General features: G+C 42.6%; 1 protein-coding gene across 4 annotated transcripts; it reads left to right on the top strand.

Annotated features, from left to right (window-relative positions):
• Positions 1 to 408: 408 nt before the first annotated feature.
• arl3l1 (ADP ribosylation factor like GTPase 3, like 1) lies at positions 409 to 13929 on the top strand. Of its 4 annotated transcripts, none has more exons than XM_057850521.1 (7): positions 409 to 791; positions 887 to 985; positions 1628 to 1771; positions 9283 to 9399; positions 9516 to 9566; positions 13123 to 13308; positions 13412 to 13929. In XM_057850521.1, the coding sequence occupies exons 2-7, from the start codon at positions 968 to 970 to the stop codon at positions 13457 to 13459; spliced, it is 564 nt and encodes a 187-aa protein (XP_057706504.1). In that variant the 5' UTR covers positions 409 to 791; positions 887 to 967; the 3' UTR covers positions 13460 to 13929. The 4 variants fall into 4 exon arrangements, with proteins under 4 accessions (XP_057706504.1, XP_057706502.1, XP_057706503.1 ...); XM_057850519.1 differs by having other exon boundaries at positions 565 to 791; positions 887 to 1009; positions 13412 to 13918; XM_057850520.1 differs by having other exon boundaries at positions 756 to 985; positions 13412 to 13928.
• The last annotated feature ends 292 nt before the right edge of the window (positions 13930 to 14221 follow it).

The following is a 14221-nucleotide window of genomic DNA, read 5'->3' as shown; positions in this document are numbered from 1 at the left end:
TGTCAGGTAGGATAACCCCTGTCAGATTGGACCATGGCAGGCAGTTTCCGGCTCATGGACCGAATGTTTGACAACCCTGGTTTAGGCCTTGGTGTGGGTGAATGCTTTCAAAACCAATTGCATGCCATAGTACATCTCATTGTCGTCAAACACTGGCTACGCCCACTGAGCAGATAGCTTGTGTAGTTGAGCAAAAGAGCCTCGAAATGTTTTAATCCACAAACCAGGCGTGCTGAGACTAATCCTGCTGAATGCTCTGCTCACAGGACGCTCTCTAACAGACACAGTGCAGCTTTAGAGAGGCATCTGTGGAAAAGATACACGAGCTGATGGTGATATCAACTCCTCTACCAGAGAGGATTGGATGCGGCAATGAGTTGCGAGTCAGTGCTTCGGCTCAGGGATACGTTCATTGATATAATCCTTTTGAGATTTAAAAGTATTGGGCTTCATGCATACTGACAAGCCTCATCTTTGCTTTTCTGCATTAGCAGCATTCTGCCCTCTGCCATATGGCAGACTGTCCCAACTGTGTGATAATGTGTGTGAGACTGTGAGTGTTTACTGGGTTCCTCTTATAGCAGGTGGCTAAGGAGATAATCCAGGTAAAGCCACTGCGACGTGGAGATTGAGGGATGGACTGAGGAAGGGGGTGAGCAAATGGATGGAGTGAGTAGCCTTTGTATGGACACCTAGGGCTAATTCTGGCCTCCTAATCCGACTCCCGTTCGCCCTCCCCCTCTTCCTGTTTGCCATCTCCACACTGATGGTTTGAAGCCATCGATTGCCAGGTAGGCAACTATCACACACGCACACCCTTAACCTTAACAGGTTCACTGAGCAGGAAGCAGGTGAAAAATAGAAGCTTGTTTATCTTTGTGGACAGCTAACCTGTAACGCTCAGGAGTGAGCCTCATTGGAGAATGTAGCATCGGCCTTCAAGACAAGCTAAAGTATAGACGCTACCATGGGAGAAGCTCAGAAGGTTAGTGGAGCGATTCAACCACAGGTTAGACAACTTTTTTTGTACTTGTTCAAATTGTATTTGATTAATCAAATTTTATGCATTTCTCTCTACATTTATAAGAGCTGATAGTTTACTCTGAGAAAGTTTAAAAACAAAAAAAGAGCTAATTGCGAATACCTGATGTTCAGTTTTCCTAATTTAACGTGATCATTTTTAGTAGCTTAGCCGTGCTAATGATTGCATTCAATTTAGCGTACCTTAACTTGAGTTAATCATGTTACATCCTGCATCATTACATGAATGATGGTGCTATTCTAAACGAAGCCTCCGATTATGTCTTACCAAACAGGGCTTAGACTATGTGCAAGCTCTGTGTTTTAAAGTAACTGACTTGAAATCAGGAGGAAGTCATATTCTTACCTTATTTTAAGCTTAATAGTGCAGTTTTGTATTTTCTGTTAGTAGTGTGGCAATGAATATAATTTCTTTATTATTTGTTATTGTATTGATAGTCTACTAAAAGTACGAAATAAAAATTGAAACCTGCTTTTTTTTATTCTTTCAATAATCAATACTGACTTTTGTTTATCATTAATATAATGTATGACCTGCCATACACAGACAACACATTGAGGCCCTCATTTTTTTTTCCCAATACAGGGCTTACTCTCCGTCATTGAGAAATTGAAGGGAACTAGCGAGCAGGAAGTTCGAATAGTTCTTCTGGGCCTGGATAATGCAGGTAAAACCACCCTGCTCAAGAGCCTTGCCTCTGAGGATGTTAACACCATCACACCTACACAGGTGAGGGCAGCACCAAGTGAAAGATTAAAGTAGACACTACATTATAACCTGGTTTTACGTTGTGTATGGAACTGAAAATTAAATTTAGTATACTGGTAGTATATTGTACTCACCAGGCATAAATGTTATTGCCTAGCTTCTGTCTGTGTATCATTTCCATTTTAGTTACCATATGACCAACTAAATCCAATCAGCTTTCACATATACAGTACTGGCCAAAAATATTGGTAGACCTGCAATTCTGTCAGATAATGCTCAATTTCTCCCTGAAAATGATTGCAATTACAAATGCTTTGGTAGTAATATCTTGATATATTCTGCATGCAATGAAAAAACACAAAGAGAATGTGAAAAATTGTACACAAAACTCCAAAAATGGGCCGGACAAAAGTATTGGCAGCCTTTGAAAAATCATGAAATGCCTTTCTAATATATGTAATTAACAGCAATTGTTACTTAGCTGTGGCACATAACAGGTGATGGCAATAATTAAATCACACTTGAAGGCAGTTAAAATGGATTAAAGTTTACTCAGCCTCCGTCCTGTGTCCTTGGGTGTGCCACATTGAGCATGGTGGAAAGAAAGAAGACCAAAGAACTGTCTGAGGACTTGAGAAGCAACATTGTGAGGAAGCATGGGCAATCTCAAGGCTACAAGTCCATCTCCAAAGACGTGAATGTTCCTGTGTCTACCGTGCGCAGTGTCATCAATAAGTGTAAAGCCCATGGCACTGTGGCTAAACTCCCTAGACAGACGGAAAAGAAAAATTGATGAAAGATTTCAATAAAAGATTGTGCAGATGGTGGATAAAGAATCTCGACTAACAGCCAAACAAGTTCAAGCTGTCCTGCAGTCCGAGGGTACAACAGTGTCAACCTGTACTATCGGTCGGCGTCGGAATAAAAAGGGACTCTATGGTAGGATACCCAGGAAGACCCCACTTCTGATCTAGAGACATAAAAAAGTCAGGCTGGAGTTTGCCAAAACTTACCTGAGAAACCCAAAACCGTTTTGGAAGAATGTTCTCTGGTCAGATGAGACAAAAGTAGATCTTTTTGGGAAAAGGCATCAACATAGAGTTTAGAGGGGGGGAAAAAACAAAACCTTCAAAGGAAAGAACACAGTCCCCACAGTCAAACATGGCGGAGGTTCCCTGATGTTTTGGGGCTGCTTTGCTGCCTCTGGCACTAGACTGCTTGACCGTGTGCATGGCAATATGAAGTCTGAAGACTACCAACAAATTTTGCAGCATATGTAGGGCCCAGTGTGAGAAAGCTGGGTCTCCCTCAGAGGTCATGAGTCTTCCAGCAGGACAATTACCCAAAACACACTTCAGAATAGCACTAGAAAATGGTTTGAGAGAAAGCACTGGAGACTTCTAAAGTGGCCAGCAATGAGTCCAGACCTGAATCCCATAAAACACCTGTGGAGAGATCTGAAAATGACAGTTTGAAGAAGGCACCCCTCTAATCACAGAGACCTGGAGCAGTTGGCCAAAGAAGAATGGTCTAAAATCCCAGCAGAGCATTGTAAGAAACTCAGTGATGGATACTGGAAGCAGTTGTTCGCTGTTATTTTGTCTAAAGGTTGTGCTACCAAGTATTAGGCTAAGGGATCCAATACTTTTGTCTGGCCCATTTTTTGAGTTTTGTGTAAAATTATATATATATATATATATTTTTTCATTCTCTTTTGTGTTTTTGAGTTCTAAATTGACAAAGTATTACTGGTAAAAAGTATAACAATCTATGTAAAAGGGGGAAAGGTACTAAAACCACATATCTGTAAAATTAAGAAAGCAAGTATTATGTACAGATTTGAGCATGAGATTATTTTAAAATCAATTGAACAGCATATTTAAAAGATATAAATCTATAGATCTCCCAATATTTAGCAAAGGAAACGAATGAAGGAACTAATATGGACCGGTGCACACTCCCACTCAGAGTAGTGATTTCATTGAGATAACTTTTGACTTGTTAAAGAATGCGCAATGAAATAATTGTTCATGTGTGTATTATTGATATGTACATATAAGCACACTTTGTTATTGTTGGTAGCTTTGCATGTCTATGAGTTTGTGTAGGTTTATTGATCCATTCACAAAAGCCAATGTCAGGGATTGGAGGAACCTCGTTGACACACCGTAATTTTCGGACTATAAGCCGCTACTTTTCCCCCCTCATTTTGAATGCGGCTTATCGTCCGGTGCGGCTTATTTGTTGATTTATTTGGCTTAATAGATAACACTTTATTTGACAATGGCGTCACAATACTGCCATATGACCATCATAATTATGACATGACACTATCATGGGCATTATTGAATGCTAATGACAGATGTCATCAAGTGTCATGCGACAAAATATGTCATTAACGCCATTTTTGTCCGATTTGGATCTTTTACATCCATCCTAAAGTGAGATAAATTGCCGCATGCATTGCACAGCAATGCATGCTAGGCATTGCTAGGAGGCAAATTGGACGACAACAGTGTTTACAGCAGGTGGCAACAGAGGTTGACTGTCTCCTCCAAGGGACTCCCAAATGAAGCTTCTTGAAGCAATGAAGCTTTACAGCCAATTGATTCAAAGCTTCATGGTGGTTCATTTGGTCTTATGAAAGTCTGATAATGCGGCTGTCAAATAAAGTGTTACCGGTTGATATCTTTTTGTGTAAATATCCCATAATACAGTGAGGACAGCTGCTGATTATAATCCAGTGCGGCTTATCAATGAACAAATGCCATTTTCGTGTCAAATTTGGTGAGTGGCATCTTATAGTCAGGTGCGCCTTATAGTCCGAAAATTATGGTACATTCAGTCGGTTGGGTGGCAAGAAATCCACAAAATTAAAGGCAGGCAGTGAAGACATGACGAACTGTTAGCGGGTGATATCTCAGACAAGGGCGGGCTGGCATACGGGCAGACACCCCGGTGGTCCCGTGGATAAATGAGCAGATCTTAAAATTAGCGCACCAAAATAATCCAAGTATTACGGTAAATGCATTCCGACCGAGCGGCAAGGCAGTTGACTTCCGTGTGCTTGCGTTGTTCCCAATTCTCAGAAAACACCCTTTTTTTTTTTTTTTTTTAAACCTGTCCTGTTCAGCTGTTTGACACAGAAAATGGAAGTCTAAGTGCCCAGATTCTGAACAGTTTTAATGTTTCACATGGAGAGTCTGACATACTCCCATTGTGATCCTTCAAAATACCTTTTTATTATGACAAAGCAGTGAACAGGAAGGGATTATGGGGGGACAGAAGAAAAGAAATACAAGAGAAGAAAGAAAAGAAACACATACACAAACAACAACAAGAAATACATTGAACATCTAAACTAGTTACTAATATGCTGGTGCTATCGTCAGCGAGATGTATTTCCGGTTTACACCATGTGGGGGCCAATTGGCCAGTGAAAGAGGAGAATGGGGGTGGGGGTGTCTATAAGACTATAAGCTAAGTGATTGAAAGGGGTAGAGTGTACACAAATCAGTTCTGTGATCTAGAACCCAGTAATCGTGTGAATCTCTTATGAGTGTAAGCCCGTTGGCGACCAACCCTACGCCGCCGCATCGCCAATCCCGGCACCGGAACCCCCAACCCGAGCATGCCCTACCACATCCAGCAGCACGCAAGCCCCACCGGGCGCGCGACAGCCACGCAGACGGGCGGAGAAACCGCGCGGGCGGCAACCCAGGGCCACAGCCCCCACCCAGCCAGCCCGGGGAGGGAGGGCGTTCGGGGGGTTGGGGGGGCTATGCGCAGCCCATCCCTCCTCCCGCCGCCCAGCAAAGGAGCCACCGTCCCCCCCCCCGGGACCCAGGGTGGTCCCCCGGGCCACCCGCGTGCCCATCCACCGGCCTACAGGGATGGCAGGAGGGGACGCATCACCAACCCCACGCCTACACCCACCCCCGCCCGCCCACCCGGGCCACGAGCCACAGCCACAGCCCCCCAACCGGCACGGCACGCCACGGGACCCCCAGCGGCCCACCAAGCCCCAGGCAAGGCAGGGTCCCCCGCCGGTGCAGGCGACACCCCGCTGATACACCGGCGCCCAGCCAGCGACCCGCGACGGAGCGCAGGGCGGATGCCCAGCCAGAGAAGAGAGGGGAAGGCGGAGGCAGGAGAACGCCCAGGAACTGCCACGGGGCGGTGCAAGATCGGAGACCCGACCCCCCAACCCACTCCCGCGGCCGGCATCCAAGGCAGAGGGGAGGCCACACCCCGGGAGCCACGCCATATAGAAAAAGTGTGGGACCCACCTACCACCCTATTACTGTGGCTGCCAGGTTCCCGACTGGCAGCCATCACCCAGCACCGTGATGGGGGTGTGAGGGGAGGGTAGTGCAATGTATGCATTAAAATAGGAGAGCTTGGCTTGGGGCAGTGGGACCGCAGCATGGAGTTTCTGTCCAGCCGCCCGTCCCACCGCCCTTTGCCGGAGCTCTCCTGTGGAGTATGATGTGTGTGGTGCATTTAAAAAAGGTGCAGGGATGGCGGGGCCTGTGGTGAGGAGGCAGCCGTGAGGCCCCCCCCCCAACAGGTCCCAACCATCCCACAACCTTGGTGTGTGGTGCATTAAAAACAGGGGGGAGTCGGGCTGGGACTGTAAAGCCCCGTCCCAACTCTCCCCGGAGAAATGTATGGGCATGTAAGTGCCAGGGTGAAAAATATTTACAGTGCCGAAGTGAGAAGTGCGTGAGTTAAGAGGCAGGCTCCTGCGGGCGTGGCCCCGTCCACCAGAACCACCGGCCCCAGGGCGGAAGAAGCGTCAGGGCCCCGATCAATCCCCGCCCCAGACCACCCACGGCGCCTCCGCGACCGCCCACCCCCCCCACCCACCAAGCACCCACCCCGCACCCCGAGCAGGCGCCACACCAAGCGCCGGCGACCAGGGGGCGTCCACCCCACCGGCAAGGGACAGCAAGCCTCACCCTAGGCCCCGCGGGCCCCAAGAGGCCCAGAAAACACTCTTAAAACATATAACACCACCATTGTCATCATTTAAAAATGAAATAAAGTCACCTGATCTTAAAACCGCTCCATCTACATGTACTCTACTGTCACGTAAGTACAATATTATGCAATTCCCCTGAGCAACGGGTCGTTTTAGTAGATGATAGGTTACAGTTCCCATTTTTATGGCGCTGTAAATCCACAATTTTGAATAGGTCCTGGCCAACGTTGGTGAATATTAGTAGTAGATCTCTCTGATTACTCAAAACTATGCAGTTTTACTATACCGTTATTTTATATTAAAAAATTCTGTCTGATCTCTGTCAAAATCACACAGATGAAAAAAACAGTCTCTGCTTTAACTAAAACCATCCAAACATTTATAGGTTTTCATATTTTAATGAGGATAACATTTAAACAATGACAGATGGGGGGAAAATAAGTCAACCATCTGCCTAAGGAGCCTTAAAGAGCAACTGAACCCAATTTTTATCAAACATTTTAAGTCAGGTGTGTGCCCAATCACTGATGAGTGGTTTAAAGCTGCCCTGCCATTATGAAAACCACACCTGGTAAGAAATGTCTTGATGAGAAGCACTGTCTGATGTGCATCATGGCTTGGTCAAAAGAGCTGTCTGAAGACCTGCGATCAAGGATTGTTGATTTGTATAAAGCAGGGAAACGATACAAAACCATCTCTAAAAGTCTGGATGTTCTTCAATCCAACATTCAGAGAAGTTGTCTACAAATGGAGAGAGTTTTGCTTCCCTCCCAAGGAGTGGCCGTCCACCAAAGAAGACGCCAACAGGTCAGCGCAGAATACTCAGAGAAGTAATCACAGAAATCAATGGCACAGTCCAATATCTCTGTGCACACATCATCTATATGTAAACCTATGGCCAAGAATAGTGTTCATGGGATTACTCCACGGAGGAAGCCACTGCTGACAAAAAAAAAACAAAAAAAACCATTGTTGCTCATTTAATGTTCGCAAAAAGGCACTTGGACACTCTACAGAAGTTTTGGCAAAATATTTTGTGGACTGATGAAACCAAAGTTGAATTGTTTGGGAGTGACACACGAAGTCATGTGTGGAGGTAAAATGGAAAAGCTCACCAACATCAACACCTCATCCCCAGCATGAAGCGTGGTGGAGGAAGCATCATGATTTGGGGCTGTTTTTGCTGCCTCAGGGCCTTGACAACTTGCAATCATTAATGGAAGAATGAATTCAAAAGTTTATCAGGATGTTTTGCAGGAAAACCCGAGACCGTCTGTCAGACAGTTGAAGCTAAAAAGAGGATGGATGCTGCAACAAGACAATGATCGAAAACACAGAAGTAAATCAACTTGGATTGTTGAATGGTTTCAGAAGAACAAAATACACGTTTTCGGAGTGGCCAAGTCAAAGTCCAGACTTGAACCCCATTGAGGTCCTGTGGCATGACCTACAGACAGTGATTCATGTCAGAAATCCCAGGAATCTGATTGAACTACAGCAGTTTTTGTCGAGAAGAATGGGCCAAGATCGATGTGCAGTCCTGATCAATGTGCCAGACTGATCTGCAGCTACAAGAAGCGTCTGGTTGAAGTTATTGCTGCCAAATGGGGGGGCATAAAATATTTAATGTGATGGTTTCATTACTTATTGTTCCCCCTTCTGTCATTGTTTGCATACGATCCTCATTAAAATATGAAAACCTATAAATGTTTGGGTGGTTTTAGTTAAAGCAGACACAGTTTTTTCATCTGTGTGATTTTGACAGAGATCAGCTCACATTTGGTGGTGATTTTATGCAGAAATGTGAGAAATTCTAAATGGTTCAAATACTTTTTCAAACCACTGTTTATTTCAATAAAGATTTAATTTGCATTGATCATTTAGCCGATCAATTAATTAGGTTCATATTCATAAGAAATGTAGCCCTACACCCCGTTCACCCTATCTGTTTGGTCTCATTAATGTCCTGTCCCCAGCAAAAAGTGTACATACAGTTTATGCTGTTATATCGTCCCTACCAATGTTGAGACCAAACCTACGCCCTTGGTTTAATCTCCTTAACGCCCGAAACCATTTTGTTTCTTTTTTTGCAGTACTTTCCTTTATCAACCACACAGCAGGAGGAAACTATTTGTCTCACTAAATCCTCTTTCAAATGTGCAAAACAATCAAACTACATGTAAAATACGCATCTTGCAGCATAATACCATGTTGCAATGCGGGAAATGTTTAACAATGACATCACAAACGTTTGTCCTTCAGGGCTAAAGTTCAACATGTAAATCAAGTATGACTCGCAAACAGTTTCCAGTCATTTTCTCACATCTGATTATTAGCTGTTCAACTACCTAAATTGAAATGGGGGGGGGGGAGAATCAACGGATTCCATTAATAGTGACCGCACTATTTAATCCCCTGTTACATTCCTGCTGACACACAAATAAGGTGTGATACTTTTGAACTCAACAAATGCACTCCTCCGTGTACTGACACTTTGAGCTACAAGCTTAAACAAAGTGAATATCAATGGCATTGTGTTTCTTTTCAGGGCTTTAACATAAAGAGTGTTGCTTCTCATGGTATGAAACTTAACGTGTGGGATATTGGAGGGCAAAGGAAGATCAGATCTTTCTGGAAAAAGTACCTGGAAAACACAGATCTTTTGGTAAGGTACCATAAATTTTGCTGAAGAATAATGAGTATTTTATGTGTTTATTAAAAGTTCACTGCCTGAAGCTGACGTGCAAATGACATGAACATAACGGTGCTCTATTCTTTCAGATTTATGTTATTGACAGTGCGGACAAAAAGCGATTTGAAGAAACCGGCCTGGTGAGTTGGATTTTGAAATTCTTGCTAGCGCACTGACATTTTGGAACACTTCCTATCTGGCACACAATTGCAATTTAGTCAAAATGTGAGATTTGAACTTACCTAGGCATATGATTGTATCCATTTTACATGTTTTTCCCTCACTTGTATATGTCTGTTTGCTTTGTCTAAATAGTATACAGACCAGAGTTGTTTTGTCAACGATGACTATAATAAAAGTATTTCGTCAACGAAGTTTTTTTTTTCATGACGACGACGAGACTATAACGAGCTAAAAACGTGCTTTGGGAGACTAAAACATAACGAGGCTAATTTCAGTTTTTGTCTGACGAGACAACAAGACGAAAATGCGGAATAGTTTCCGTTACATCTTCACAATGTGTGATATTTTATGTGTAGTTAGCCTGCATCGTAGCAGTGTATGGTTGCATCACTCATGACATGCTTCACCACTCGCCCCGACTCATCAGTGTGTTCTCTCCAGTCTCCAGGCTTGCACACACGCATACACAGTATGATTTGTTTTCTTATCTTGGCCAGAGAGGATATGCAATGTTGCTTTATCCTTTAAAGGTCTGTGTTTGCGTTAGCATTAGGCTAATGCTAACGACAAGCGTCCTCCTAAACTCTCGGACAACTTTTTTTACGTACAGTTCGTGGTGTCCAGGTGGGTAAAATTCATTGAAATTAATGTACTGTTTTCATGCTGTGTGTATTATCACCAAGTTGTATGTGCTTGTCTGTCAATGTTCAATCAAAATATTTGGAAACCTTTATTCATTTTTGGAGTTTTTAATTTTACATACGAAAACATTTTGAGTAAATGTCGACTAAAACTAAACTGAGTTAGTCTTGAGTTTTCATTAATAAAAACTAGACAAACTAAAATATGACTAAGACTAATAATTATTATTGTCCCAAAGACTTAGACTCAAATGAAATTTTATAAGGGCTGCCAAAAACTGCACTGATACAGTGGTACGTCTACTTATGTACGTCTTTGGATACAGAATTTTCAGGTACGACACACCTCTACAGGGAAAATGTTGCCTCTTGTTACTAGAGAAATTTCAGGATACGAAGGCAAGAGTACAGTATGGGCTGCTACTGAACGTAACATACTTATTGCTGCTCTGTCATTGGCTATTGCCGAGCATCCAATTGGCGAAGAAGGACCTCTAATGTATGTGCATGTATCGCAGCGTCCTCGTCATTCGTCCCTTGGGCCATGAGTGTATTTTTTACTCTTTATTCTTTGCCTTTTAAATTATGCACCACTCTCATTTTATGTTTATTGTGCAATAATGAATTAATGAATGAATCTAACTGTTACATGTATGTCATATGTTTTGGTGCATTTTTAGGCTTTATAAAAGTTTTATGTCTGAATTTTAATTTTAGGGAGCTTTGAACAAATTAGGGCATGTATACGGTAAACGCGTCTATACTTACGGAATTGTCAGAAACTACTTCCACAACAAATCCATTTGTTAAGTAGAGGAACCACTATTGTGTGAGTGTCCAATTACTCACATAGAGGGGAGAACAAGGCTCTGACAGACGCGCTGCATCCAAGAAGACTCGCGTGAGGCTGGGACAATCATCCGATGACGTTCATTTGTCTATTGTTTTAATGTGATCGCATTTATCAAACGTTTGATCACATGACTACTCAAGTCTACTTTTGACACTTCCCATCCGCTCGAGCTCAACGGATAACACGTTTGTCTACTACAACTCCTAGCAAAAAGTATAGAATCACCAGTCTCATACGAGCACTCACTCAGACATTTTATCATGGAGAACAAACGCAGATAAAAAGCTTGGAAAAAATAATCATTTAGTTCAAAAGTGCAACTCTCTAGCATTCAAAAACACCAAAAGAAATGAATAAAAAACATTGTGGTGGTCAGTAAATGTTACTTTTATGAGCAATTGCAGGGAAATACATATGGAATCACTCCATCCTGAGGAAGAAAATATGGAATCATGAGAAACAAAGAAATAACAATCAAAACACATCTCTAGTATTTAGTTACACCACCTCTGGCTTTTATGACAGTTTGCAGTCTCTGAGGCATGGACTTGATGAGTATTCTTTATCAATTTGGTGCCAACTCTCTTTGATTGCAGTTGCCAGATCATCCTTGCAGGTCGGAGCCTTGCTGTGGACCATTTTTTCCCATTTCCACCACAGGTTTTTAATAGGGTTGAATTCTGGGCTATTTTTAGGCCATGACATTGACTGGATGAGTCTTTCTCAAAGGAATGCTTTAACAGTTTTAGCTCTGTGGCATGATGCATTGTCATCTTGGAAAATGACCAACATATTTTCAATTGAAGGGATAAGAAAGCTGTCTAAAATTTCATCGTAAACTTAAGATTTAACCACAGCCATCTCCCCAGTGCCTTTGCCTGACATGCAGCCCCATATCATCAAGGACTGAGAGAATTTTTATGTTTTCTTTAGGCAATCATCCTTGTAAATCTCACTGGAACAGCACCAAACAAAAGTTCCAGCGTCATTAGCTTGTCCAATGCAGATTCTTGACTCTTGACACCTTATTTCAGGGGTGGGTAAACCGGTCCTCGAGGGCCGCAGTGGGTCCTGGTCTTTGTTCCAACTGACCCAGCACAGATAGTATAACCAATGAGGTTTCAGCAGAAATGAGAAGCACCTGACTGCAATCGACTGATTGCACTTGTAAAACAGCAGATTGGTGAAAATGTGTCCTCTTAATGGGTTGCAACAAAAACCCGCACCCACCGCGGCCCTTTGTGGAATAGTTTGCCCACCCCTGCCTTATTCAATGCAGATTCTTGACTTTTTTTAAATTCATTTCTTTTGGTGTTTTTGAATGCTAGAGAGTTTCACTTTTGAACTAAATTATTATTTTTTCCAAGCTTCTTATCTGAGTTTGTTCTACATGATAAAATGTCTGAGTGAGTGCTCATCCGAGACTGATGATTCCATTCTTTTTGCTAGGGGTTGTATATACACTGTATAGCAATAGTGTGCACCGTGATCGTGTAGAACTTAAACACACACAAAACCAAGTGAACCAAACATAAACGTATCAAACATGAGCGTACGAGAGCGAATTTGAATACGATTGGATGGAATACTAGCAGATGAAATGCTGGTGGTCAACAGAAAATTGGCACTCTGCCTCTCTTCTTCCTACCTCAATCAAACCTTCCCAGGTAGTCACAGGTGGTATTAATTAGGTGACAGAGACACACCCACTCCACGTACACACTCATTAACCCTTTGCACACCAAAACAAGTAGTGCTCAAATTCCTGCCTCCAACAAACACTGTACAATAATTTACTATGCAAAGTATATTAAAGGCAAAAATGTTTTTACATCATACATTTTTTTATAAATAATCCAAAATTCATAACTAAATCCCGTCAACTGTATTCTCCTGGACATTGCCGTTCACACTTATACATTTATTGACCAATAAGAGCCTTCAATGAACCTTGCACACATATTTTGGGAGTTTGAAAGGAAGGCACAACATCCAAAGCCCACTCTTGTTTGTTTGCAGGAGTTGTCGGAGCTGATAGACGAGGAGAATCTGAAGGGCGTTCCGGTGCTCATCTTTGCTAATAAGCAAGATCTGGCCACAGCTTCACCGGCCAGTGAGATTGCTGAAGGGCTAAACCTTCATACGTACAGGGACCGTGAGTGGCAGATTCAGGCCTGCTCAGCTGTGTCTGGGGAAGGAGTTCAGGTCAGCTTGACAACTTGCCTATGGTTATTTCTTGTCTAATGGAACTCGACCAAACCACGTCTGAATGGTTGCAAGCAGTTATCTTATTTTTCTTCCCTGACAGGATGGTATGAACTGGATTTGCAACAACATCATGAATAAGAAAAAGTGACCCAGTCTCCCAAACATTATGGAACAGACAACTTACATCGTTATCTTATGTCATACCACACAAAAACACACAAAACAGATGTGAATGATTTTCTTTTTACAGTTTATGTCAAAATAGTAACATTTAGGCTACAGTAAGTAAACTAGGTACTTGCTGTGTTGACTGTATCATTGCTTTATGTTTCTATCCCTCCATCCCAAAGATCCTCGTCTGTTCATATTACGAAACTATACAAGCTTTACATTTTTAGAACTTGTCATCTCTACCATTCAAAGTGTAGTTTTGTGTGAGTGTAATGTGTATTATGGAGATTTTTGACAATAAAATTTTCAGTCATCTTCTTCTGCTTTTCTGCTTTTTTTTTTAATGTAGGGAGGAAGCAGCAGTACCTGCAGAAAACAAATGTGCTCAATGCAAATTCCACATGGGATACTCCCAGAAGCCGATGTGCTAACCACCTTGCATCTTTTTTACCATTATATTGTACATAATAACAAGAGTCATTATAATAATAGGTGGCATGATTTTGTATACTTGAGGGAAACTCACCTTTACTTACTCTACTGTAATCTACAGAACAATTGCTGCATACGAAAGACTTTCTCGGTCTTGTTTGTCTATGGACAAATGTGTGCAGAAGCCCATACAACTGCTTATGTCTCCTTTCCATCAGCACAGGCGAGACAGGCGGTCATCTAGGGTGCTTGCTAGTGGAGGGGGAAAAAATACTCATGCTATGCTTTCAAAATGTTTTCTAACATA

The sequence above is a fragment of the Corythoichthys intestinalis genome, chromosome 11 (genome assembly GCF_030265065.1).
Source record: "Corythoichthys intestinalis isolate RoL2023-P3 chromosome 11, ASM3026506v1, whole genome shotgun sequence".
In the NCBI taxonomy this organism is placed as follows: Eukaryota; Metazoa; Chordata; class Actinopteri; order Syngnathiformes; family Syngnathidae; genus Corythoichthys; species Corythoichthys intestinalis.
This window is presented reverse-complemented; position numbering and strand designations above follow the sequence as displayed.